Source organism: Cinclus cinclus, chromosome 14 (genome assembly GCF_963662255.1).
Source record: "Cinclus cinclus chromosome 14, bCinCin1.1, whole genome shotgun sequence".
Taxonomy (NCBI): domain Eukaryota; kingdom Metazoa; phylum Chordata; class Aves; order Passeriformes; family Cinclidae; genus Cinclus; species Cinclus cinclus.
In genome coordinates, this window is record NC_085059.1 from 11,924,456 (window position 1) to 11,948,683 (window position 24,228).

At 48.1% G+C, this 24,228-nt stretch overlaps 1 protein-coding gene across 1 annotated transcript in view; it reads left to right on the forward strand.

Moving 5' to 3' along the window:
• JADE2 (jade family PHD finger 2) overlaps window positions 1-14,633 on the forward strand; it is a 69,374-nt gene extending 54,741 nt beyond the window's left edge. Inside the window, 3 exon segments of the mRNA XM_062501951.1 lie at window positions 3,798-3,915; window positions 7,840-7,968; window positions 10,178-14,633. Coding sequence (XP_062357935.1) covers window positions 3,798-3,915; window positions 7,840-7,968; window positions 10,178-11,037 — 1,107 coding nt within the window. The 3' untranslated portion in view covers window positions 11,038-14,633.
• The last annotated feature ends 9,595 nt before the right edge of the window (window positions 14,634-24,228 follow it).

The window sequence follows — 24,228 nt, forward strand, 5'->3', positions numbered from 1 at the left end:
GGCTGTCATGGCTGCATGGAGGGCATGAGCAGAGATGGGGCAGAGGCTGGTGAGGAGGAGCAGCTGTGAAGGTGAGAAGCAGCTAGAGGAAGAAGCACAGGGGAAGAAGAAGCGCACACAGAACCTGGAGGAGATGGCATAGAGGGGACAGGTGCAGTAGTGCTGCTGCTGGGGGGGCACATGGGCATAGAACATGGTAGCACTGGGACAGGGACAGGCAGGGCAGGGATGCTGAGCTTGGCATGCACAGCCCAAGCTCCTCCTCCTTCGCTTAAGACCCAAGCCCTGCCTGGTCCCCTCTCTCCTGTTCCTGCTAGAAGGATGAATCCATTGCCCTTGTCCAGGTCCCTGTTAGACCGACCACCCACCCACCTGTGGTGCAAAAACCATGGAAAGACTTAGGGAATCTCTAGGAATGAGGAAGAAGGAAACCAGGAAAATAGCATTGCTCTGACCTGGTGGATGTGGTTCCCTGAGCAAGGGCTGAGGGTGCTGTAGGTGATATGCTCTACCCTGGGATGTGAAGGTGGTGGGGATGCTGCCCCTGCATATCCCTGAACTCCCTCTTCAAGCTGCTGTGGGTCTGTGGCATAACTGAACCTATGGGGAGAAAGGCAGTGTGGGTGGGCACTGTGTTCATGTCCAGGTGGGGGGTTCAGCTTTGGACCAACCTGCCCTCGTCCCTTGCTGCACCCACCTCCCACGTGGATCCTGGAGCCTGAGAGCCACCTTCTGTATAAAAGTAGTTGGGTTTAAACCTATTGGTCTCTTTCCTGTGATCCTGTGGGCCTTCATCCCTGTGGTCATCATTGCCATCCCTCTGCTAGTCTGACCCTCTTTTTTCCTGCCTTTACTTATCACATTTCCATCTGTGTGTTGGGCTGGGCTGGTGCCACCATTAGTGGGACCATTAGTGCATCCAGCAACAGGCTGCATCTGCCTGATCCGAGGGTGACAAGTTCAACTCACTTTTTTCCCTCATCTGCTCTATATTGTAAATCTAAACCAGGCTGCTTTGCCCCCTGCTGCTTCCTCTTGTTCCCAGCTTGGCTTTTCCAGCTGCACTGAACCATTGTGCATCTCTGGATACCATGCTTTGCCCATGGCAGCTTCTCTTTGATTTCTTTGTCTCAAAACTATGTGTTTTACCAGATTTCTCATTTACCAGAGTTGCCTCCAGGCTTCGTGGGGTGTGCCCATCAGCATTCAGCCTCTGCTTAGCAACTTCATACCAGGAGAGTTCACTGCCTGGCCCTGGAAGAGCTGTTTGTTTGTTCTGCTTCCCAGAGTGGAACAATAAACACCAGCCAGATCAAAGTCCAGTGATGGGGGTTTAAATCCAGTCGTGGGCAGAGCATCCCAGGTATCTGATCCTGCACCTGGGGCAGGTCACAGCCACCCTGTTTCACTTGCAAATAGTGATGAATCACATCAAATTGGGATCAGAGATGAGCAGCCTGAAAGGCTCTGAAGGCTTTCAGAGGGTGTCCACAGGACATCAATGTCATGTTGGATTTTAGCAATTTCAACAATTAATCTGGCAGAAGTAATTTTGGGGCTGATAATGGTGTAGGGATCCAGGAGTTTGGAAGGCTGAAGCAGAGAGCAGATGACATAGGGACAGCCAGAGTAATGGCAATTCCCTCTGTCATTTCTTAGTCCCTGACATTTCTGCACTTCACACTGTCAGCAAATTAAAGCTATTCCTTGTTATTACCTGGGAATCCTAATAAAGTCCCCCCATTTTATTTTTGGCCTTTTTAACCCTCTTTGCCTTTTTAAAAAAGCTTTTTCCAAGGACTGGGTGTTTAAATTAGCTTTAACAAAAAGCTGTGGTTTCCAGACTTTCACACCAGCATCTAAACTTGGCTTGGGGAAGCAGCACTGGGTGATGTTGAGCTGTGTAAGTGTGGGTAAATACCAGCAGTCTCTAAGCAAAGCTAAAGTAATGTTTTCTTTCAGAAATATCAAATCATAGAGAAGAGATACAGCCAAACTTTTGGAGATTCAGGTTGCCAGAAGCAGTTGTTTTCTTCATAAAGAAATAGTTTGATGTTTTCTCCAATCCGGAAAGAAAAAAAAAAGAGAGCATAGTAAAATATACTATATAACTCCCTGTGTTGTATTTACAGCTAGGGATTCAACGACAACAACAACAACAACAAAAAGAGCAGCTTTTTCTCCTTTTTTTTCTAAATATTCCCAAATTGTCCTTAAGTGAGACTGTATTAGGGGTTGGGTGGAATTGTCCTGCTGCCTTCACAGCCTTTGGTGGCAGATACGAGGTAAGTGTGGGACAATGTCCTGGCTTGCTCTGTCATTGTGAGAGGCACAAAGGCTCCTGGCCACACTGGGACAGTCCCCGAAGGCTGGCAGTATTCCCTATAGAGAAGGGTGTGAGCATCAGGAGGGAGGGGAATCAAAGACATCAGGGTCACACATGAATGTGGACATACCCATGTGCATATTCCTCTGTTCAGACCACCTCCTCCTTACCTCATTACAGGCAGCTTTGCTCTTTTCAGAGCATCAGAAAGCTGAGTAAATGCTGTCAGATCATGTTAGTTGCTATTAGCATTTTCTGCTCTGCAGCTGAAAGCCTCTGCTTGCTCCAAAAGCCTTGATGTCCATTATGGCAGCAGTGCTGGAGCCTGGCTCTCCAGCCACCCTTACACAGGGCTGGCAAAAGCATGGCACTGATACTCATCAAGTGGCTGGTGCTAGGACTTATCAGCAACAGCTCTGTCATCTTGTGCTACTGGGGGTGTTTATCACCAGCAGGGTTTAGCTGCTGCTAATACTGGCTCACGTGAGCAGTTATATTTTGTGCTTTGCTGTTTGTGTTTGGAGCTTCAGATAATCATAGAATGGGTTGGGTTGGGTTGGGTTGGGTTGGGTTGGGTTGGGTTGGGTTGGGTTGGGTTGGGTTGGGTTGGGTTGGGTTGAAAGGGACTTTAAAAGAACATTTTCCAACCCCACTGACACGGTTAATTAAAGTTCTTGAACTGGGACAAAATGCACCAGTGATTTGCAGGTAGATGTTGAGCAAGTGTGAATAACCATGTGGAGGGGCCAGATTTGAGGTAGGGAACTGCTCCAGCTGCTGACCTGGGTCAGCATCACCAGGGTATTTTGCTGTATTTTCTATGATTTTTCCTGGTATCTGCTTTAGGGCGGTTCTGTGAGGTTCTGACATCCCCATCCCAACTCAGGCCTTTCCCTGCACTGGCTGGAAGAGGGTTTATCCCTCCTTGCAAAAGGTGCAGTTTGTGGATGAGAACCAGTGCATTGACTTGGGGCACCAAGCTGCTTCATAGAATTTGGCAATTTTTGTGCAGGGGCGGTGTCAGGTGTGAACAGGACACGCGCATGATGCAGCTGCTGGACCAAGGACTCAGCACAATGGTTGGTGCTGTACCTTTGCATGACTGTGTTATAATGCTCCTTCTGCAGCATCTTTCCCTCCCAGACTTCCAGTGCCCATGCTGGAGAAGCCAGCTAGCCTTCCTTGCCCACTGTGTGGTCCTGGCTGTTTGGAGCTAGGACAGAGACGTTTAGGCTTGGAATTATTCACTGCATGGCTTTTCCCATATGCATCACACAGTTTGGACCAAGAGCCCTCATTGCTAGCCCTGGCTCACCCAAGGGGCCATGGTGAGAGTGCAGCACAGATGACAGTGAGGTGAAAAGGATGTAAACCCAGGGAGTGGGGATTTCCCTGCAGGAACAGCAACACAACTTGAGGGGACCTGCTTTGACCCTGCCTAAACCAGACGCTGTTTGTTGTGTTTCTGTAGGTTAGAAATCTCTGTTACATGGTGACGAGACGGGAGAAAATGAAACACACCATTTGTAAACTGCAGGAGCAGATCTTCCATCTCCAGATGAAGCTTATTGAGAAAGATCTTTACCCAGGTCAGTACCACAGATCTTGTTCTCATAGACACTGTCCCCACTGATGCCAAGTTGTGTTCCTCAGCTTCCCTCACCATGGAAGGCAGAGCTGCCCCCTGTCCTGATACATTATTTTGACATGGTTCATATATTGACTCAGAAACACTCAGTAAAGCCAGACTCTGGGTGACTGGAGTGCTGGAGCTATTTGTTTTCACAGATCCCTCTTAATCCTCCCCCTCCAGGGAATCAGTCAGAAGGACCAAGCATTTGCTTAGGTGGGGATGCTAAGACAGTATTTGGTGACTTCTGTCAGGTGGGGCTGCTTGGGAGGAGGTGGCACATCCTGGGCATGGGGACTGCTCTGCAGCTGTCTCCTTGGCACAGGGTGGAAGCCTTGCTACAAGGTTCTTCGCAGATGCCTTTGAGCATTCTGTCAAGAATCAAGGGTTAAGCTGCTGGTGGGGGTCTGTTGCTCCAGGAGACCAGCTCCTTTAGCTCTGGTCAACTGCAGCTCCCCACTTCATACACCCATTTGTGGAGATCATGCTGCTGACTGCAAAGCCTCTGCAAACTTATATTAAGGAGCTGAAACTAAGCTGGTTTCCTTTTGTCCTACTTTTTTTTCTTGTTTTGTACAAACAGTGCCGAAGCCCACAGCTCCTGTTCCCTCCTCCTTCTCCTCCTTTGCCTCTGGTGGCAGGGCAGACCAGATCCTGTGGCTGCAGAACAGTTTTTCCAGCAGCCACATCTGGTGCTTTGGCAGCTGTTTCTGACAGTGGTTATGTTTGTGGCTTTGGAGTTGTGTTTGAAGCCATCACATGGTTGGGGTTTCTTCAGGAACTGTCTGGGCTGAGCTTTCCTTGACAAAAGTCTCCTTTGACTACAGTTTTGGAGGCTGAGGAATGTGTATGTTGAGATGTCTGTGACTCAGGTCCATGCAAATTCCTCTTGATGGCCAAAGCCAGGCAGAGATTTGGAACAGTAGTGGCTGGGACCCCAGGGTGTTCTCTGGGGTGATGTGGGTCCTGTAAATCCCAGTCCCTGTCATACTCTGTGTTACTCTTCATGTCCTTACTGGACTAGAGGTACAGCTCACCAGCCTGAACACACACAAACATGTTCCCACCAACTGGAGACCCCACACTGCACATCCATTCCCTGGCACCCAGCGTATTATGCACGTGTTATTCCTGAGCTGCATCCCCACCTCACCGCCCTAGCCAGCAGCATCTCTGCCAGGAGCACCACCTGCCATGTGCTATCACTGCCAGGTTCTGTGGGTTTTGGAGGCATCGCAGGGGACTTCAGGATGCTCTTTAGTTCAGCTGGGCAAACCCAACCCAACATTTGCAGCTCTCAGCTAGGAACAGGGTAGTTTGCCAGGATGGGTTTTTAAACTCACCTCTCTCGCAGACAAGGTGTTAGATAGCTGGAAATGCCCTTGCGGACCTGTACCCCCAACATGCCTTGGGGGTACATGCCCAACCCCCTCTCTGATGCAGCAGTGGGATGTGAGCTGGCAATTCCTCCCAGGGAGAGCTGGAGTAGGTAAGCTGGGAGCCTCATCAGTGGGGTGCACATGCCAGCCAGGGATGGGGAGCTGTGTTGAAGCTCTGCAGGTGGTGTTTTGGGGTTGTCTGCACTGCCCAGTGGTGGTGCTGTGTGATTGCCCATCCCAAAACTGTTATGGGTGTACTTGAGAAAAGCATGGCTGCTGTTCCCATGATGTTTGTTCTGCCTGAAGGAGAGTGATGAGAGACAAACTCCCAGTGGGAGAGTGGCTTGGGTGGGGATTGGTGTGAAGGGATCACTTCAGATCTTGTGATGCAGATGCTCTTCTCTCCTGCCCTACCTGGCTGGTGTTTGCACTTTCCTTTTTCACTCTGACCAAGGCTGAGCTGCTTGTCTCTCCCGGGTTGCACTTACTGGTTGAGCCTGAGCAGGGACTGACTGCTTCCTCTGAAACCCAGCTCCTGTGAATCCCTGCTGCCAGGGAAACAGCCCAGCTCCAGGAATTTGGTCCTGGAATCTCCAGGTGGTTTGAGCATCTGGGTCCTTCCCACGCCAGGAGGGCATAAGAGGACCCGTGTGCCTTTTGCCATCAGTCTGTAGGGTGTCCTGAGCTCAGAAGGAGTTCCTTTCCCAAGTGACCATACCAGGAGCTACAGATACTCGGCATCCAGTGGAACCAAAGCTTTGGATAACTCACTGCTGCCTTTTCCAGCATTACAAAGCACTTACTGGTTTGGAAGTGGGGAATGGTTCCATTGGCATCCTCCCCTACAGCTCCTGACCAGGATGATCTCCATACCTGGGGTTCCTAAGAGAAAGGAAGAAGTCTCCATTATTTCACCAGGATGAGGCTAGTTTTTAATTGCTGTTATGGTAGCCATCAACCAAGATCTGTTGGGGTTGTTCCGAAGACAGTTTTGGCACAAAGTTTTTTTTGGACTGTCTCCCACACAAAACTCTGAACAGGAGGGGTTTATTTTTCCCTCTGTCAAATGATCATTTAAGCAGGAGATTCTTAATAAAATTGGTGAGAACTGCCTGTGTAAAATGAACCCTCCTCTCTTCCCCATGTTTTTCTTGTACAGAGTGGAAAGTAAACACTGTCTGGCTTTGAAACACGGCTACTATTTTGACAGGTTCCTCTTCAAAAAGTGCTGCTCGGGTTTCTCTTTAGCCCCATTGTGCTGTCTAAACAAAATCAGATTTTGATTTTGTAAGCGAAGTGAAAAATGCTTTCCTCCCTTTACTTGGCAGGAACGTAGCAAATATCAAATTTGCTTTTGCATTTCTTTCTTTCTGTAAGTCCTTTGGTCAGGAGGGGTTCCTGGCTGGCAACTCCAGGACTGTAAATCCTCTGTTAATTCAGACTGAGGCAGGTGCAATGCAAATTCCCTCCCCTGCTCACCCAGTACATTTCCACTGCTGCTGGCAGAGGTTATTCCCTCTGACCTGTCCACCCCATGGCCTCTCTGCTGAGGATTTGCTGCTGGCTGACACAATAAACTGATTTCTTCCTTAAGATCATTTTTTAGCCTATGGGCCAGACTTTGAAAAACTGCCTGTCTCACCTCTCATTTCCATGAGCCACCCACATTTTGGTTTAAGGGCAATATCCTTCCCATTCTGAAAATTAATAGAAGTTTTTGCATGGACTTTCTGGCCTAACAGAGTAAGTAAAAACTGTTGGAAGTATTTTACTTGGCAGTACAAGTTGTACTTTTATAGGGTATTTGTCCTGTTTACCCAAGAGGAATAAATCCAGTAGAAGTTCAAAGCTATTTAGGAAATGCTGATTTGTAGCTGAATGTCTGTACAGCTAAGAGTTGCATCCCTAACTTTCCATAGGCAACCCTGGTCATCTTTCCTACTTCGTGTACCTTATATGACTGTGGGGTTTTTTCACTCCTGCACAGTTTTGCCAAAAGGTCAAATCAAGGTTGTCTTTAAAACTGGTGGTACCTTTGCTCTGTCAGTCTGGCTGTGCCACTGATGGTCTTTCTGGAGGTGCTCTTGTTGGCGATGGGTGACATAGCACCAGGTTTGTAGGTCACCATGGCTCCTGCAAGTTTTTGGGCAGGATTTGGGGTTACTCCCTAGTGGGTCCTCACCCCAAATTCCTGGTCCAGGTCTGTGGCTGTAGAGTCTCCAGCAACTCTCCTGCTTTCAGTGGGGCTGCTCCTTTGGCCACTCCTCTTCAAGGCTAAAATCTCCTTTTTTTCATAGCCTACAGGATTCCGATTTTCTTAACGTGTAGAGACCTTAGCCTACAGCTGGCCACAGAATGGCCTTGATCTCCCTTTGGCTTGGAGTTGTTTGCAGGTTTGCTCCAAGTCTTCACTGCAGGGGTGTGCCCTAGGGGAACTTGCTCATGGCAGCATCCCTGATGCCTCATCTTACATGGCATTTTGCTTTTTTCCTAAAAAATGTCAGAGCAAACTGGGAAGAAGACAAAGGGTAAGAAAAGTGACCCGAGAAGGAAAGGAAGAGATGGTAGAAAAAGTAGTCCTGAGAAGACAGAGAAAAGGAAATCGGTCAACGAAACTGTTTTGGGACAACTGGGTAAGTCTGATTTCATGGCGCAGAGTTGACCCGCGATGCTGGAGGCTCCCTGTTTTGGGGAGCAGGGTTGAGAGTCCCAGCCCCTGATCCCTCCTGCACGCAACGCAGTGGAGTTACACCTTCCATCTCTCCTTTGTGGGAATCAGCCTGAATTATCCAGGACCTGCTAGAGAGACTGGGTCAGAAACATGCTCAGTGGCAGGGCAGGGGATTTAAAATTTCCCCCTGTAGCTCCAGGATTGGGAGAACGTGTTACAAAACCTGTGATGTACTGCTGGAGCAAGATTTTGCTTTCAGGTGATAAAATCAGACTTACCCACCCCATGGTAGGGCTGCTCCCCCATGCCTTCTGTGCTGTGCAGCGATGGTGAGTACAGCACGTGGCCTGTGAGGTTTCATGTACTGTCCATGGCACATATGGCCATGCTGGTGGTGCCAGTGGTGCAGGAACATCCAGGAGTCAGGCACATCCATCTCTTGAATTTGCTCAGGGGGTGAGGAGCCTAGCCCCACAGATATTTCAACCACCTCCAGCTCATCCCCATTGGCTACAGCAGCAGGCCAGGCTAGGGGAAAAGAAGAAACAAAACGAAAAGGTTGGTTTGGACAAGGTCCTTGACAACTGCATATGTTTTTTACATGGAATTGGGTTGTTGCTTGACTTCCTCTGGTGCTGCCACCTTCACCAGCAGAGGCAGGAAGCGATCAGAGTTCATGTGTGCCTAGCTGCCACATGGGGCACAGGGGAGCACTGGTCCTGTGAGGCTCTCAGGCAGTCTGGAGATGCTGTAAAAAACCCTCCAGGGGGTACAGAGCGTTTCTGTGGGAGGTCTGGTGGTTTGGACCACCCTGCCTTGCTCTGCTTTGCACATGGCTTGTCTCACTATGCTGCTTTCTGGTCACCTCACAGCTGTTGGGTTTTAGGATCTTTGAAAATGGGACTTTTACACTCATTCTGTCTCTTCTCTGTTCTTTTCTAAAGAAGTTTTGGATTTACTGGGGCAAATTCCAGCAAATAATGGAGGCTGGAGAATCTCAAAGGAAAGCTGCATGGCTATGAGCTTGGGAAACCAGGCAGCTTAACCCAAAGCTTCAGCAAGGTCTTGTAACCTGCTGAATTTTCTGAAGGGTTTGAAGCATCCCTTGGAACTGCTGTCATCAGAGAAGGGCTGGGGAAGGTGAGTTAGGCAGCGCCCTTGCCTACAAAACTAGGGCTTTTTGGTGTTTGGGTACCACGCAGTGCCCAAAGTTCATCTTTGCTCCTGCTTCACCTTCCCTGCCTTGAGCTGGTGTCAGGGTGGGCTACTGTCTTCTCCAGAAAGGCTCTCATGAGTTGCAGGAGGTGCAGGGTCACAGCCTGTGTTGCTGCTCACAGTTGACAGTGATGTAAAGCTGTCACTGCTACCAGCAAACATTGTGGGTGTGACTTACCCTTCAAAGGAGAGCTCTTCCTGAAATCCAAAACCAATCCTCATTTTTCCTCCGTCCATAAAACCAAATCAGTTGTTGAACCTGTGGGGTTTTGTTTCAGAGATTAAAATTGCCTGTGCCTGTGTAGGTATGCACCTTTCTCATTGTTAATTGGACCCAATTAGCCCAGCCCACAGTGCTCACTCTTGCTCTCAATGATCATTATCAGGAAGTTTTTCAGCTTTTTCCATTCCAGCTTTCATCTCTGCTTCTGTTCTTCAGTTTCCATGCCTTTAGAGGTGTTCTCAGACCTGCAGATGTAGCAGTGGTCCCATCACCATGCTGGCTGCTTGGCTCTGGTGGTGGCCTGGCAGCAGCTGGTCCTGGGGACCCTGTCATCCGTTGTCAGGGCACAAGTCCTGCTCTGTCACCATATTTTTTTAACTTACACTTGAATTGTTTGTCTTCTGCCTTTGCACAAGAATGTTTCCACTTGTGCTGGCATGTGTCGTTGCTTGTCATCTTTGCTGAAGGAAGGAGCTTATTTTGGATTCAGGGAGATTTGTGGAGAGTTGGATGTGAGGGACTGCTCAGATTGTTGTGCTGTGACTTCAGTGAGCCCCAAGTTCAGCACCAGTGCTGGAGTAAACCCTGCTCTGTGGCCGGTGTGGTGTGTTATAGCTGATCTTTCGAGTGTTTCTCCAGTGCCAGGGAGTTCTGGTGGAGTTGGTGATGGCAGTAGAGGGCAATATGGCTGTTCCTAGTTTCTGAGGCAGTCTTCCACTTTTGTTTTTCCCAGGCTTGTCAACCTCCTTCCCCATCGATGGGACCTTCTTCAACAGCTGGTTGGCACAGTCAGTGCAGATCACCGCCGAGAACATGGCGATGAGCGAGTGGTCACTCAACAACGCCCACCATGAGGACAGCACCCCTGGCCTCTCCGAGGAGCTCCTCCAGGATGAGGAGACCTTGCTGAGCTTCATGATGGACCATTCCCTCAGGTCCCCATTCAGGCAGAGCGAGGCCACAAAGAAAGTGAAAAGCAGAACAAGAACGAACACTAAGAAAAAGCTGCCAAGGAGCAGCCCCTCTGCAGTGGGTGGGGGCCACCCAGAGGGCTCAGAGTCCTGGACTAACAATGCCAGCCACTTTTCAGATGATCCCACCAAGCCCTTCACTCTGGATTCCAGACCAAGCAAGTCGGAAAAAGGGGCAGCAAAGCTTCCCACTGACCGCAAAGGGACAGGCGAGGCCAAAAAGGTGGCCAAGAAGGGCTCTCTCCAGAAAGCCACCGAGCCTCATCCCTCTGCTGGGACACGGGGCTGCGTCAGCAAGGAGGAGGAGGAAGAGGAGACACCGCACTGCGCTCAGACGGAGTCCAGCCCTGCAGCCAAAGTGCCTGACTCCATAGGTAGCCCCAGAACCATTGTGCGGTTCAAATTACCAAAGGAGAGTCGGGGGACACAGAGGTCGCAGCCCCCCAAGGCTGACAGCACTGGTGGAGCTCCCTTGCGTCGCTTCGATGCCGACACGGACGGATACTTCTCCGACGCCGAGATGAGCGACTCGGACGGGGAGTCCCGAGGTGGCCGGGCGCAGCGGGGCCAGCTGGATGCAGCTGGCGAGGACATTGTCAGGATGAGCATCCTGGCATCCTAACTCCTCTGACCACGCCGGCTTGATGAGGCCTCAACCCAGTTCCAACTGCCATGTCCAATTTCTGCCTGGTAGCAAGGCGAGGGGGGTTTTTAATATGTGTATATAGTTGGAAATTCGGCACTGTTGTCTTTTTCTTCTTGAAACGCCTGAGATACAGCTTCAGCTTCACCAACATCGATGACTGTGACAGCAGTGGTCCCTTCCCAGCTCCCTGCCAGACCCCACTTCCTGGGAATGTGACCCAGCACCTGCCAGGACTGATGTCGAGGATGCTGAGAGAGTGGAGGGTACCAGTACCCATGCTTTCTGCAGGGATGACAGTTCAATTAATGGGCATTATTTAATGAGGGGCAGATTTCTGCTTGGGATGGTTGTCCTCAGAGCAGGGAGTGAGTAGAGGGTCCAGCAGTGGCCAGCTGTGGGAGGGGAAATTCCCACCTCTGTGTGCAGAAAGAAGAAAGCTAAATAAGTGATTCTAAAATAAATAATGACTAAAGCACAAAAAGCTTGTTGGAGGAAAATGCTTGGGGTGGAAGAAAGCAATGCTACATTTCTCTTTTTAGGGGAAAAAAACCCTTGGTGATTATTTTTCCCCTCACCTTTCCATCTGGTTGGGATCTGTCCAGGGGCCAGGATGCAGAAGTCCTCCCCATCCATGTCCCTGCTGAGGTTCTTAGAAACTCTGAAATTATTTACTCAGTTGAATGGATCAGGAAGTGGAAAATGGAAGTGTGGGGCAGGATGGAGGAAGAAAGCGTCCTTTAAAACCACCGTGGGGAGTCAGGGTTGGTGTAACCCGGGAAGTTGAGCAATTTTTTTTGCCCATGCATCTCTCCAGTGCTGCCATGGTCCCACCATGCCAGGGCAGCACATTTGAAATCCCCCTTGCAAACCAAAACCATGGCCCCAAGGCCAAACGTGCCGTCACTGAGGGGAAATGGCAAACCTTGCCATCACCATTGCGTTTTCCAACTAAATGGAAATGGTGAATTTATTCCTCTCCATCCTTTGTTTTGGTTTGTTGTTTTTTTTTTTTTTTTTAAACCTTAAATCCTGGTTACAAGCTGTTGACTCATTGTGGAGGGGTGATCCACAGAAGCTGACATAATAAGTATTACAGTAATTTAATGCATAAAATGTCCCCAGCAAGCCTTAAATGTTGTTTAAAAGCCCATGTTACCTATAAGTCAGGCGAATTTCCATGTTTGCACTTAATTGCACCATTACTTCGGTTTTGGCTTCAAAGGTCACAGTTAAGTCATGCTACGTGTTTTATTGGAGTGACCCCAGTGTGAGCTCAGGGAACAAAAAAAAAAGGAATTCACTGAAACTTTTGTTGTTGTTTTTTTAAAAATGCTTAAAAAAAACCAAAAAAAAAAACCAAAAAAAAAAAAAAAATAAAAAAAAAACCAACCAAACAAACAAAACCAACCCAAACCTGGGACACTTCCGCAACCGGTTAAATCCATCACTAAACAAAAATAAAACTTGCAATTGTCAAACCGATCAGTCAAAGAATTTTGTGGATGCCAAAGAAATATACTGACAGTCAAGCAGAACAGCCAGAAACCGGAAACTTGTCATTATGAAAAAAAATTGGAAGTTATTTAGCAACCAAGGACTAAAGACACACTCATACCACACTGCTGCGGCATTAGGTTCCAAGCTTGCTCCGAGGGATGCTGCTGCTCCGAGACTGCATCCTGACATTTTGGTTTCCAATGCTTTTTTGCTCATTTCACTGTGAGCTTTCTTTTTGAAACTCTTGAGACTATTTTGATTGATGTTGTAGTCATCATCTTTATCAGCCTTCCAAAGTCCTTATTATTGATAAAACTGCAGCAAAGATCAGCGATGACAGCCCAGCTGATCCCAGACATGGTGACCAGTGGGGGCTTCGGGTGGGATGCCCAGCCCTGCCTAAGCCCAACCTGGCTGAGACTGACCGTGCCTGGGGAGGAATCATCCTCACATGGGAGGAAAGTGACACAAGTTATTAGTGGGGAAATAAAAAAGAAACAGCAAAATACCAATAAAACAGGAACCACCTTTGTTATAAATTAGCATAATCCATTGAGGTTGGAAATGTCATTAATTAAGGCTCAGTATGTTCAGATAATGTTAAATACCGTAAATAGGACTTAGTTTATCTTATCAGGCTTGCTAGCTTTAGCTCCAGTATCCTAGTATACGAGTCATAACAATAATCAATATGCTGCCTTTTAATGAATCTTGCTTCCGTGTGCTTCACTCAATTATGGTAAAAAAAAAAAAAAGCAATCCACAAATTTCACTGTACACAGTTCCCATTCATCAGCTTCTGCACTACTTGTCTTCTCAGTACAGGAAAGCAAAAAGGGGGGAAACTTTAAAGAACAACCAACCTCCAGCATTGGGCAATAACAGTTTGAAACACTCCCTAAACATCAGACATCATGTTTTGCCACCAGGAGATGGGGGGAAGGCTAAGGGTGCTGGTGGGGTGCAGGGATAAGAATGGGATGGCAGGAATAGAGAGGAGGAAAAGGGCTCTGGTGAGCTGTGAGGCTGAGCAAGGGCTGGACCATGGCAGGATAGCTGCAGCCACCCCAGAGCATCCCTTGCCTGGACCGTCCTCAGAGCAGGGGAGTCTGGTGTTCTGGAGAGAAAATGCACAAGGAAAATATTTTTGATGTTAATGTAAATGTATTTTAAAATTAATAGAAAGGAAATTAAAGAAAAGTTTATTTTAGTACAGAAATGTTATCTTTTAAAATGTATAAACTTCAGGAATTGACATTTGCACTGTAAGAGCACCTGTTTCCTTGGAGAAGCAGCAGCTGTTGAGATGAGGATGCAGAAAGCATCATTCCCTGGTGGAGCACAGCCCCACACCAGCCCCAACCCTGATGGTTGAGGGAGTTTCTCCAGGACAGCTCCCATTCCACACCCATTTTCGCCACACCAAACTTTTGATTTATTCCTTTTCTTTTCCCCCTTGCACCTGTTTTATGCCTCTGCTGTCCCATGGAGCTCGCCCCAAGGTTGGATGCAGAATGGAGCTAGGATGGATGCAGGCTGCAGGAATATGCTGCTACAGGGCAGGGCATGAGGTTTGGTTGTTCTTTAAGGAAATCCCCTGCAGTTTGCACCATTCCACATTCAAAACAACCCACTTCACATCAGTTACAGGAAACGATATGAATGTCACAGGAGGAGAAACCCTTCTGTTTTCTTTGTTTCAAAGAACGTGATGTGCCATTTGTTAATACAAAAGAGAAATATTGAAAATATATTGAAAAGAGCAATTTTAAATTATTTTTGGCTTATGTTGCAATATTTATTTTCTTGTATTAGAAATTCCTTTGTAGAGAAAAAATGTATTTTTCATTAATGCAGAAACCTATTTCTCCTTTTTGTACATTTCCCATGTTAGTTAATCCTTAAAGCAATATAATGCTACCAAACTCGTTCTGTGTGAGACTGTATTATGCATGCTATTTGTGTTGCCTTGGAATAGCTCTGTCTGCCATTATTTTCATCCTGTTTAGATACAGTGTATGCTGTAATACACATTGGGACCATGGCCCATTGCTTATGGAGAAAAAAAAAAAACCTTTGCATTCCTCAATGTGTTGGCAAATGCAGTCAATAAAAGCAGTGTTTTCTGTGTACCTGCTGTCAGTGTAGTGAGTGTGGTCACACAAAGCAAATTCATCCCAGGGATGCATCTCTGTGGGGATGCAGGGCTGATCCAAGTCTGCTGATGCAGCCACTCTGCCTGTGAGTGGCAAAGTTTTGAACTTCCATTACATTTCCATTGCCAGATCTTAGCCAGCTCTTGGGAAACACAGCTGGAGATGTTTGTCACAGCTGGAAGGGCAAGTCCAAGCAAGAGGATGTTCACAAAGTTCCCCCTGTCTGGAAGTTTCTGTAATTCAAGGTAGCCACCTTTCTCGTGGAGATTTAAGTCTTTTTTTGCAGACTTGAAGCAAAGCATGCAGAGGAATTCCTGCAGCGAGACAGGATGCTCAGAGGAACAGCTTCTTGCACCAGGAGCTGGTTTAACAGGCAGGGAAACACACTGCTAGATTTGCTATTCATGGGAGCAAAAGCTGTGAAATCAAAAATATTCCAGCAATGTGTTCCTGTTTGTAAGACACTTCTTGTATCCTGCTGATACCAACAAGCAACCTATCTAGTGAGTGGCATCCCTGCACATGGAAGGGGATTGGAACTAAATCATCTCTAATGTTCCTTCAGCCCAAACCATTCTGACTGATGATAGAGGCTGTGGTTGACTGTCTGACCCTCCACCTGTGGAGTGTGTGGGAGCACAGGGCTCATCACACAGCTTTAAAAACTTGAATGGGATCCAAATCATGTGCATGCTTGGCTGGTTTGGAGGCCACAGGCAAGGGTGCTACCTTCAGCAAATATCTGAGTCATCAAGGAATGGCTCTTCTACTTTTTTGGCCTTTACTGGCACATTTTTTCTTGTGTAAAATTGCCCAAGTGTCCAACCTGCTGAACTAAAATGAGCTATTTAGTAAACATGTTTAGTTCAATTTGTTGGTGATAATTGGGCATAGTACACAGTGAAGACAGAGCAAAACCATTCATCTGAGGTGGGTCTTCTGGGAGGTGGAGGCAACTACCATGGTCTTATATGTAGCTCTTCAATGAAAAGGCAAAGGATTGGTTTATTGCAAGCTAAGGATTTTGTTACTGGGCTGTGTTCTTGCTCACAGCTCTGCAGGCATCCCCAGTGATGAACTCAAACTCCAGTCTAGTCCCCAGAGCCCCTTGGTGCAGGTGTGATGCCCACAGCAATGTGCATGAACCTGTCAAAGAAACAGTTCAAGAGTTGCCTTCTGCAGCAAGTTTTTCACCTGTTCTAGGCAGGGAGATATTTAGGAGTTCAATTCCACAAAGCAGAGAGCAAGGCCAGTCTGACTGTTACTGTTTAACCTGAAACAGCAATCCCTTTCCCAGCCCCAAAATGTCCAAGGAGATGATGCGAAGCCTAGATGGATCTCAGAGATCTGATGCTGGGCCACATGAGGCATCATCTTTACAAACTGGTAAGGATTTTGTCTCCAAAATATTTAAGGCTCGTGGAAGAGCATTCCTGGGAAGATGCATCCCTACCTCCTGGCACCTGCATTAGACCAGAGATGGGTGGGATGGTCTAGCTGCATGTATTGTGGAAATGGGCATGGGGAATGGAGCAGAAAGGCCTGCAAGCAAAGGAAGAGAGAATTTGAGGCTGCTAAAAAGCCTACATCACCTCTGTATGTTGCCTCCTCTCCCAGAGACCCCATTTCACAGGAGATAAAATAACCAAGCTGACACCCAAGAACAGCCCAGCAGCTGATATCTGACATCTGTTTAGATGGACACCTTCTAACCCCCAAGCTGGCTTTTGAAGGAGTGAGGTACAGGAGGCCAGAACCCAAACCCTGAGTACCAAACCCAGGCAGCAATCCTGCTGCCCATCACCATCTTCAGAGGAGGGCCACCAGCCACAAGGGGCACTGCTGACAGGGACAGGCAGACCTGGGGCACAGGGCTCCACCAGCAGCACCACTCCATCCTGAGAAATGATTCCTCCATAAAGTTACCAAAAACTATTACTAAACATAAATTTGTAGGCAGTTAGAGCACATAGGGCTTAGCTATGGTGCTCACTCAGGCCTTGTCCTGTAGTATCCTCATCACAGATGGTGCTGAATACCTTGGTTTGGAGCACGTGGCCAAAGAATCATTTCAATGTAATTGCAAAATAAATGTTAGGTTAGTTCCTGTATGTTTTGCATACTGATTGCAAGTGCCACCATAAATACTAATGGGTCAAATACACCCCAGTGTCAGTAAATCATCAGCAACAGATGTGAAATTGAATTAATTTTCCTTCAGCTTATCCTGAAAGAATTGCAGTAAGACCTTGTTTTATTGTGTTTGATTAAGTGCTGGTGGTATAACATAATTTCCCCTAACCATTAAAACTGCTGGTGCTGTACTTCTGCATAAATGTCTCTAATGCAATGAGACCGTATTCAATATTTACTCTTCCAAAGTTAATACATTTAGAGGAGACATTTTGTGCACTAAAAATAGTTCCTTGGTCTTGGATTTCCATGTAGGGCTGTGAAATGATGTGTTTGCTGTGATTGCAACAGATGAATAAGAAAAAAATCTCTAAAAAAATAAACAAACCTATGACTAACCCACAAAACAAGGGAAAAATCCCACTGCAGCCAGTGCCGACCCTGGCTGATCCAGAGGGTTTCACAAACACTGCCTCTACCATCTTGCCCATCCCAAATTCTATTTAACAAACCCCGATCATTTAATGCACAAGTGAAAACTAGGCTTGTGGAGGGTCTAACCAGGCATTTTTTCATGCAAGATTTAACCAGGTACGTTTTCCCATAGCTTGGGGATGAGAGGGGACTGGTATTGGTTTCATGAGCTCTTCCTTCTCCTGAGACAGCCAAATATGCCAGAGATCCACCATGAAGTCATGGTGGGGAGATGCCCAGCCCCCAGCCAAGTTTTGGGGGCACAGGATGGGCCCACAGCTTCGCCCATATCCATCCCTCATCTGTGAGAGAGTGCTTTGGGCACAGATCCTGGACCTTGTCAGCCATCAGCTGTAAATCATGCAAACAGAGTTTACATGGGAATTAAGCAGTAAGAGGAATGCAGCTCCCTTCCAAAATCAGAAGTCAGGTGCTGGTGGTACTATTTGTATTGTGGGTGCCCTGAGGAATAAGCCCTAGGGGAGTCTGAGCTCTGCTGGTGTGTGCAGTGCTGGGATGAAGTTTCCCAAAGTGGCAGGATTTCGGCATTTCCTGAAGTGCTGGGATGGTGTTTCCCAGCTAAACCCACTCTTCTGAGTATCAGATGCAGTATTTTTTCCTCAGGAGTAGCTGCTGTACATCCAGATGTAATAAAGATTCAAGTAATTGACTGCCTGTGTGTATATTTTAAGTGGTACTTTATAATGCTGACACTGAGCATGAGTGTTAGATCAATGAAATGGAGCTATTCCAGGGAAAAATAAAAGCAGCCAGTCAAGAAGGCAAAATAACACATCTGCAGCCATAATTCCTAGGAAAATGATTCTCGGGAGAGAGATGTTGAGGACACCAGCCATCCATGTGGGAATGGATGCCACGTGCTCTGCCTCCATCCAAACATGTCCCTGTGCAGGCTGGAGTGCGGCACCCTGCAAGAGAGAAAATTCCCTGCAGAAAACAAGGTATCAAAACCCCTTCCAAGAATGCTCATCTATAAATAGGTTTTTGTTGTATGGGATACCACAACAATACTGACACACCACAGAGCGACCAGCAGGCAGGGGATGAATTCCTGACCTTAATAAGAGAGCAGGATAAATAGTGCATTTCTAAAAGAGGGAAATCAGCAACTTTTGCAGCTCCAGCTTTAAAATGAGCAAGTTTGGTGGATAAAGCACAGCAGCAGGGATGCCAGCCCTTGTGCTCTGGATTCCTAAAGCCAGCTTGAGCCAGGTGCTATGCTGGGGACACAGGAGTCCTCAAAACACAGAGAGACCAGCACACAGATCTGGGATGGTCCAGCCCCCCTGAAGCAGGGAGAGCCTTGGGGAACAAGCTGGTTCCAATCACATTTTTTAATCCACCACACAGGAGCAGTTCTAGAGCAGCACAGGGCCAAGAAGCATCACTGTGTGGCCAGAGGCAGGTTCGGGACACTCTTCCCTGTGACACGAGCATCACCTGTTTGGCACCAGTTTTCCCTTAGCAGCAAAAGCATCCATGGCTGATATTTTATGCTGAGTCACAAGGATACCAAGGCACAGTCAACCACCAGACACATTTATTGGCACAGCAAGAGCCAGATGTCTGCTGAGCTGTGAGGACTTAGGTCACTGCTGTGATCTGAAGCCTGCAAGCATCTCCCCAGTGCTCTGTGTGTGGTGCACAAGAACTCCAAAACAGGCTCATACAAACACACCAGGAGAAAGAAGGAGTATAAATAGCTGAGCTCCAGGGGCACAGGCTGGGAGAGGCAAGGGCGTGCCATAGCACTGGCACTACCAGAGCTGAGAGTGTGCCAGGAGTGGCCACTCCTTCCCCACTCCATCAACAACCACAGCTCCCACCCAGCATCCCACCAGCCCCCCTGACAGGTATCTGCAGTGTTTTCCATCCCAAGCATTAGAGGATATTCGGTGATGATGAAGTAACAGCCGACCTGACACCAAGGGAGATGTCACTGCTGCCCCTGGCTCACAGCTGCCTGTTGGAAAACAACCTGCAACCTGAAACTCAGTGAACTCTCTGCTTCTTAACTGGGGAACCTAGGATGCTATTACTGGCTTCTGAGACTGCTCACTGGTGCTTTTTTATAGTTTCATAAAGTCTTTGGCTTAGCTAAGGGTTTTCATCTCTTGATAATTCAGTGGACAATGACTGATTCAGCAAGGAACCACTCTGGGGCCCTCACAGAAATCACATTTCAGCTGATTTTCCAGTCTGAGGATGGTGTTTGCTGGCTGTTGGAGAGCTGAGATGGCAGAAGTGAAAATGTCATGCATATACAAACTCATTTTGCCTTTTGGTTTCTGTAATGTATCAATGAAAACAGTTTGTTAGAAATGAGGGAATTGGAGGAAAGGACCTGGAGAGGTGTACTCATGGGGTGAATAAGCAAGGAATTGGCTGACTGCTGAATGACTGGAAAGAACCAAGAGTCTGCTTGCAGCAGCAACTGAAGCATGTTCCAAATTCAGCCATAGGCTAAACCCAGCTGGAATTAGCATCTGCAGCCCTCAGAAGGGAAGTAGTAGGAGCAGGGGCTTTGCTGACAAAATATCCCCATCCTTTTATTTTTGTCTTTCCCAGGGAGATTGTGTGGGGCTGTGACTGTGTCCTCCTGTAGGACATGACACTCAGATCAGGGCTGTCCCCACGAGGGTGCTCCTGTGATCTGGTACAAATGGAAACTCAGCCACAGGCAGCATTTTCATTTACATTTTGCTCTTAGAGTTTGATTTACGCCAGCATGAAAGTCAGAACTCTGAACTCTAGGGGTGGGGGAATGAATGACACCTGAAACACGGAAAGCCGGGGGAGGTTGTACCCGCACCAGGAGCCGAAGGTAGTGGGCAGGCTGGCACTGGTTACTGCCTGCACCTCTGACCGTCAGACTCTGCTCCCAAGCCTGGCTGCCCATGGATGCCTTTTAGGATGCTCGTAGCCCCCATCTGAGCAAGAAGACTGACAGGCTCAGATGTTCCACAGACAAATTTGTTTCACGATCAAACATAAACTGAAAGAAAAGCCTGGACTGAAACACTTCTGTCCCCCACCCAGCTCCAGCTTTGTTCCTCTCATCACTAACCCCCATCCCACATACTGGATTTGAGCTCCGGTGCAGCTCGGTGCAGCTCAGCAGCACCGGGGGATGTCCAGTTCCCACACCAGCATGAGTAATTGTGTCCCCAAGTCATCAAAGCAGGGAACATAACTCCCTCCTAATGAAGAGGAGCTGTGGTGCTGCTGCTCCCATGCAGGGTTTGACCCCTGCTTTGCCATCCCCAGAGCCATCCTCTGACCTCAGAGCAGTTTTCATAGAGCCACAGTTTGAACTGGGTTGGGAGGAATCTTAAAGCTCATTTACAACCCCCTGCCATGGGCAGGGACACCTTCTACTAGACCGGGTCGCTCCAAGCCCCATCCAGCCCGGCCTTGAGCACTTCCAGGGATGGGGAAGATACAACTTCTATGGGAAATGTGTGCCAGTGCCCCACCACCCTCACAGGGAAGCATTTCCTTATATCGAATGTAAATCTACCCTCCTTCAGCTTAAAGCCATTCCCATTTCTCCCGTCACTCCATGCCCTTGTAATAAAGGCTGGAGTACTGGAAGGCCTTTGGCACCTTCACCTGGGGAGGGGAGAAAAGCAAAGGCATCACTTGGTGACATCAAGAGCATCATCTTTGCTGTGAAACACGAGTCATCTCCGCAGCAGTAGCCGGTGTCAGCCTGAGTTGCAGGACCCCACATGCTGCCGGGGGGAGCTGGCCAAACCGAGCCCTTCTTCCTTCCTGCCTGCCCTCACAGCCACCCGCTCCGCTCGAGACTTTGCTGCTTTTCGGAAGGCTGGGGGTTTGTTGTGGTCGATCTGGGCCAGCTGGCTTGAGGAAGACAAACCAGATGCCCCCTCCTTGACGCAGCTCTCTAAGCAGTTTGGGTCTGCTGCAGTGGAAAAGGGCTTTGCTCCAGGAGAGCTTCCCCTCACAGCCCTGCTGAGCACCTTCCCACTCCAGCAGCAGGGAGGGGGGCAGGAAGGGCAGCAGGGACAGGGATAAGGACATGGACCCCGAGGTATGCCAGGATGCTCAGCACTACTGCTGCCTGAAGACCACCAGCTTCCTAATGCTCTGTGAGCGCAGACTTTTTGCTTAGAGATGTAAACAGTGTGAAGATGTTACCACAATAATTTTATGGCTTTTCAAGTCTAGTTTGATGGCAAATTTGCACTTCAACCCCATGGGTGGTGATTATGCTGCACAGCACACCAGAGCCATTGCTGCTCCTTCAAATGATGCTAGGTTGTCCCTGTGTGCTTGTCCTGGTGGCTCATCACCCAACAAGCTGGACCGGGCAAAATAAATCCACAAATAAACTATACCTGCATAGAGGAGCAACACTCAGCCTGCTGCAGACAGGGTTTTCCCTGGCCCACTCCAAATCTCCTAGACCAGTCTCGGAACAGGGAACAGAGGTGACCCAGAGTGACACAAGGCTATGCATGAAGGAACAGCTTTTGTGGTAGCAGCATGTGGGAATTGCTCTTTTCTGCAGGAATATGAGGCCCCAGCAAGGCCATTGCCAAGATCCTGATAATGAACATCCCACTTCTGCATGCTCCAGTCTGGACACTGCTGACTCCAGGCAGGCATCCCAGTGCTGGGGAAAGCATTTTTGGGAGTGAAGTGCCACTGGGCTGGTTTGAATTGCCACGTGGACCATACTGAGTGCCTGCAGAGCCATTTCACCCCCCGGGATAGCCCAGGAGCAGCTGAGGAAACTGTCCTGCTGCCTGCAGTGACACTTACTGTGCCCATGGAGCGACAACTCTGCTATGGTTCCAGCTTTGGCACTTCTAGTGAGCTCCACGTGAACCACTAGAGCAGCAAACAATGCAGCAAAGCCACATAGGAAGAGTGGAGAGTCTGAAATCGTGGGTTCTTGTCAGGTACAAGCACTGCTTGGCTGTACAGCAGCTACTTCCCATGTGGTTAATGCAAACAAATAGTGAAAACAAATAAAAGCAGCATTTGCTGTTGTGATGGAGCAGAATCCACCTGACAGAGACAGAGTCCCTGTTTCATCTGCCCAGAAGCTGCTGCATCCCCAGCTCAGGGTCAAAAGGCACTTTGAGATCTTTTTGGTTAAAGGCATGGACTGCTTGAGCCAGAGGGGAATGGCTGAACTTGTTCTGGAAGTAGTTGCAAGCCCTCAGTGTGTTGGAGCAGCAGGACAGATGGAGGCTGTGAATAATAGATCAGACCCCAGCCTGAGCAGGTCAGGTTTCTACTGGGTGTGATGCTTAAATTGCAAATGTCCCCCACTCACCTGCAATCCCTCTCTAGGTTCTCCCAAGGCAGATATGAACCCCAATATGAAATGCCTTTAAAACACAAACGTGGCCTAACACCTGTCCTAATGTTTCCTACCCCGCTCTTGCTGAGAGAAGAACAACCAAACCAGGCTGGATGGCACCAGCAACCACCCAGGAACAAATCTCTGTGGAAGCTGTGGGGTTAAAGAGCTTCTCCTTAGTCAGCTCCCACCAGCAGGCACAGAAGCTACTCAGGTATTACAGCTGAACAACCCACCAGTGCCAGCATCCACACCTTCCTTAAAGTATAAAGGTTTTTAGTCTTATAAAAGTATGTTATAGGCACATCTATAATGAATATCTTGAGATATCTATATGGATAGATGCCTACAGATAGATAGCTCTATAAATACAGTTTTTCATCTTCAGATAGTCAAGATATCTTGAATATCTATAAATTAAAAACTATACTCCTATAATTTAAGGCTGAAAAATCCAATTTCATGTGGGAAGAGAGAGAAATGTTTACTTGTGAGCTAAGCTGTACTTAATGATACTCGTGGGTCTCTTTCAACTCACAATAATCTCTGATCCTGTGTGATTCTGTGTGGCACCAGCCACCACCAAGGCTCAGTTTTGGGGTGCTCATAGCACAGGGGCTCCGTGCAGCCCCAGGGAAGGTGCTGATCTTGGACAGCAAGAACCATCCTCTGAACTTTGCCTCCAAGGAAATACGACACTGGTAGCTACCAAGAAGCTGGAGTATACATCAGTGGTTTGAATAGTGCTTTTCTTGAAAATACCTTTATTTTTTTTTGGTGCTCCTGGGTATTGGGAGCATGGAAGATGGGTGCTCAGGACCAGTGAGGGTGATCCAGGCAGCAGCACAGGACAGCCACAGCATGTCATGCACAAATCTGCATTTTATGCTACAGCAGGTGAAGAATGGCTGTTCTCACAGCTGACTGACACAGAAATCATTCTCTGGGAAGTTCCTGGAGGAGGGAAAGTAAAAAGCCACCCAAATACAGGCAGAACACTGCAGAAGCCCAGTTTCCTGAGCAGCCTCCACTGCCCAGGTAGGACCCCTCTCCATGACCCCCTTTCCTCCCAGGATTTCAGCACCCACTCCCACCCCCACACTACTGGTTTCCAACCAAAGGCCACTGCAAACTAGACCAAGATCACCAGATCCTTTTATGTTAGACACTAAACAGACATGAGATGATCACTTCAACTTAATTATATCATAATTAAGCCTTCATATTCCTGTCATCTGGAACTGTCAACAGCAGCCTGAGTGGAGCTGCTGCTCCTCTCCAAGAGCCGTCACTCAATGCTTCTGAGAGGTGTCAAAATAGGGGTAATTTTGCCTGCAGAGCCAGCTCGTGGCTGTAAACAAGCAGTTGTGCTTCACTTCAGAGATCTGCAGTGGAGCAGGGGCTGTGGACATCCCTTTGCCAGTGGTGTGGGGTAATGATCACCCAGGGAATGTGGCAGCCTCGGTCCCCACATCCCAGCACTGGCACCAGCATTGCACCCCCACATGAAATTACCTCTTTGCCTTGTGCGAGCCAGATGCGTAAAACATG